This window comes from Dermacentor albipictus, chromosome 4 (assembly GCF_038994185.2).
Source record: "Dermacentor albipictus isolate Rhodes 1998 colony chromosome 4, USDA_Dalb.pri_finalv2, whole genome shotgun sequence".
Classification (NCBI taxonomy): Eukaryota; Metazoa; Arthropoda; class Arachnida; order Ixodida; family Ixodidae; genus Dermacentor; species Dermacentor albipictus.
The window spans coordinates 81,097,635-81,101,155 of NC_091824.1; the positions used below are offsets into that span (position 1 = coordinate 81,097,635).

The window sequence follows — 3,521 nt, forward strand, 5'->3', positions numbered from 1 at the left end:
AAAGTAAAATTTAACAAAGTGGATGTGCTCTATTGTATCAACACTGTAAGAACATAGCAAAAGCAAATAAGCAAGCCTTTTTTATGAGCATGCATCAGACTATTAGTGCCTGCCAAAGACAATGAAGTCGCGCTTTTTTATTTCCGTTAGCCCCAGCAGCACAGCGCATCTTTACTTTTTTTTTGTCTTCTCCTTGTACACGTCGTTCTTATCCCTGTATGTACTCTCCTTTTTTGTGTGAATTCTGTCGTTACATTAAGGCATAGAAAGCTCGATCGCTTCAATAAATTACGCCAGTTGAAAGCCAGCCCCTTGCTCGGTCGTTTTGTCTCTTATGTTCGTTCTCTGTAGGTCTTTGCGCCACCTTATCTAACTTTTATTGCATACGTTAAAATAACAGTAGTGTAGTTTGTTCACTCACACGGAGAATGTAAGTGATTAGGTTGGGCCTAGTCTCTTGTCCACAAGCTGTTCTCCCGGTAACAGTGGAGTTCTGGGATGTGCGTTCTCTTCTTACTGTGTCACAAGCGTAATGGTTTCGGCCACTTTGTACGGTATGACCCTATGTAATGATGACAGGATGATGTCAATAAAAGAACGGTTGAAAGTCCGTGCGAAGTATATCCCCGTCTCTCGTTCTTGTCCTCCTTATTAGTGCACTACCTACACCAGGTTTTCCGGTGTATCTAGCTATACCTCCATATCCACCCTATCACAATGATACCCCAGTGAAGAGAGAGAGAGAGATTTAATGGATCCTGGGTAGGTTTGCCTGGCGGCATGCCAAGCGTGCTACCACCGCAGTGGCATCTCCTCGCTCGTCTCTGGCGATTGTTATCCACGTGTGTGGCAGTGCGATCAACAATGGCGAGCTAGACCAAATCGATCATTTCTTCGTTTTATTTGGTCGCACACGAGAGCTGCGTGACAGGGCTGTTGTATTCCTTTTGCCGTACACGCTGTGTTTGAAATCGCTGATGTCGTTGACCGACGCTCAGGCATTGAATCTCAAATTGAAAATGATAAGGTGAGGACGGATGACAGTGTTGTCCCTTCGACAAGCAAACTTTGCGGCTTGTATTTCCGAGTCCCAAGTCGGTAAGCGTCTTCCTTTGATTGGACCTTGCCTTGAATGCGTCTCAGCGTGCTTGCTTCCTGTAACTGGAGCACTTGCGAAAGAACACATTTTTTATCATATGAAGGCGGTTGTGTGAAGGTATAAACTTTAAAGGTACAGCGCAATAAAGCACACGAACGAATGAGCACAGGACAGCTGCGCTAACATCAATAAATGGCTTTATTTGAGGCAGGGCAGTAAATATGCAGACATATTCACGCGTCGTCTGAACGTGCATCTTGTAATTGTGTAAATGTTCTATGAGGGTGTCAAAACCACGTTTACTAACAGCAAGGAGTGCTCTCTATGGGCAAACTACACCATATTAAGAATTACTTTAGGCAACAGCTCTTTTCATCCTAACAGCTGACTTTGGAATTCTAACAATGCTAATGCTGCTTAGTCTATTCAGTTCCAATTTTTATTGTATTGTTAACTGTTATTACTTGCTTAATAAAAAGGAAAGTTTTCTTTGCTATTTGTTACTAAACAGCTTTGTATTTTGTTCTCTTTTACGCATATGTTCTTCGTTGTTAGTTTTCAAATCGCCTGTTAGGTTAACATTATGGTTTGGTGTACTTTAGTTACTTGATTCATTGATGCGAGACCTCCCGACCCTTCCTAAATTTGGTTCGGCTTGTGATTAAGAGGAACCTTTAGCTCGGGCCCTCCGACGCGACCTATAGAAATACATGTAAAACGCAAAAACGTTTTCCTCAGATAACTTGTGGACCGATTTTAATTAAATGTGTGGCATTTGGAAGAGAAAGTTAAATTCTAATGACTGTTTGAAGCGGAATTTCTATTTAGGGCCTGAGTATGGTTCAAATAATTTTCAAAAATTCGAAAGATCAAAAAAGATAGAAGCACGAAGTTTACGAATTAATAGCTCTCCATCACGGACAGGTATCGCGGTTCTGTAAACAGAATCCATTCGATTATTCAAAGCGGACAAATTCAATACGTCAATTTAAATTTCATGTGAATTCCTTACGTTTTGTGCAAAGGTTCTGCAAAAGCAGTACTTCCACATTGCGAAATTTTTTAGATTCATGTGGAACATATCAATTTTTGCCGCTTTAGATGTACTTTTACATTCAAGTCACAGAATTGTGATCTCATATTTTATTGTTGAGTTACAGAGCTGTAAACTTGATAGTTTCGTTTTCTTCTTAATTTTGCGATTTTTGCCGATTTTTAATAAAAAGTTGACGACCTAACTAAAACATTTTGAAGCAAACGGTCACGATATTTTAAGTTTTTCTTTTAAATACAACAAACTTTGCCAAATTTGGTGCAGTTATGGCCGAGAAAAACGAATTCTCATTTTACATGTACTTAGATAGGAGCAGCCGAGCTAAAGCTTCCTCTTAACAATGATGAATATATGTTACAAAATATGAACTTCAAATTCAAGAACAGGCTGGCGAGAAGCGAATAGGTAGTTGGCATTATGTTTTGTAGAAATTGAAGGGCGCACCTTTCTGTATGTTGTGTCGAAGAGAAACCGATTACGAATCACGGATTTCTTCTGTTATTGAAACAAGAGCAAATTAACCTACCACCTATAGATGAAACCAGTAGATATAGCTCCCATTTTAATTGCCAATCCAACCAGTGGGCAGAACGAAGAGCTCTTGTTACGGGCCATGTTCAGGATATTGTGGTAATCAATACTGGAGGCCTTTAAAAATCGCAGGAAAAATACGTCCCGTAGCTGAAACAGCGTACTATTATATCGAGCAAATAGATGAGGATTCACCACAACATTGCTCTAAGATGAAATTAGGCAGCGAAGTGCAGGAAGCAGTCACACCTTTTCCAGATGGAAATCTTTGTGAGAAGCCTCAGCCTTTATCTGGTACAGGGTTTCATCCGGCAGGTGGTATAGTGACTCATATGGTACTGGAGTGACTCATATGGTCCTTATCCTCGAATCTCGATGGATCAGTTTCTGCATTCTCGTTTAAGGTGCGAGAGCGCGAGCTGAAGATCCGTCGGGAGGAGGTGCAGCTAGAGAAGGCACGGCTGCGACTTCAGGAGGACAAGCTGGCGCTGGAGAGGGCTCGCTTCGAGATCGAACGCCAGGAGCGCGAGCTGCGACTTCGCTCCGAGCTCCAAGAGCGCACTGTATTCATGGAAGTGCTGAAAAAGGTCTTCAGCAATGGGCTTGGTAGCATCTGACAGGCGCCGTCTTGCTCGCTGCATGGGGATGGTGGAGGTCGCCATCCTCACGACAGTCACGGTGTTGGTGAGACGGTGTTGGTCGCTGTGTTCAGTAACGGGACACTTGGGAGAAGCTTCGAACGTAATGTGCCTGGCACTGTTACGCTTGAGTCAGCCTTTTGTTTTGTTTTTTGTTTTGTTTTCTTCAGTACCACATTAAACTTCCATCGCCATTGCC

The 3,521-nt window shown here is 42.3% G+C and overlaps 1 protein-coding gene across 1 annotated transcript in view; it reads left to right on the forward strand.

Moving 5' to 3' along the window:
• The window catches only part of LOC135913341 (uncharacterized), a 29,236-nt gene extending 25,715 nt beyond the window's left edge, over positions 1–3,521 (forward strand). Inside the window, exon 6 of the mRNA XM_065445932.1 lies at positions 3,089–3,521. Within this exon, the coding sequence (XP_065302004.1) occupies positions 3,089–3,301 (213 nt within the window). The 3' untranslated portion in view covers positions 3,302–3,521. The remainder of the gene's footprint in view (positions 1–3,088) is intronic.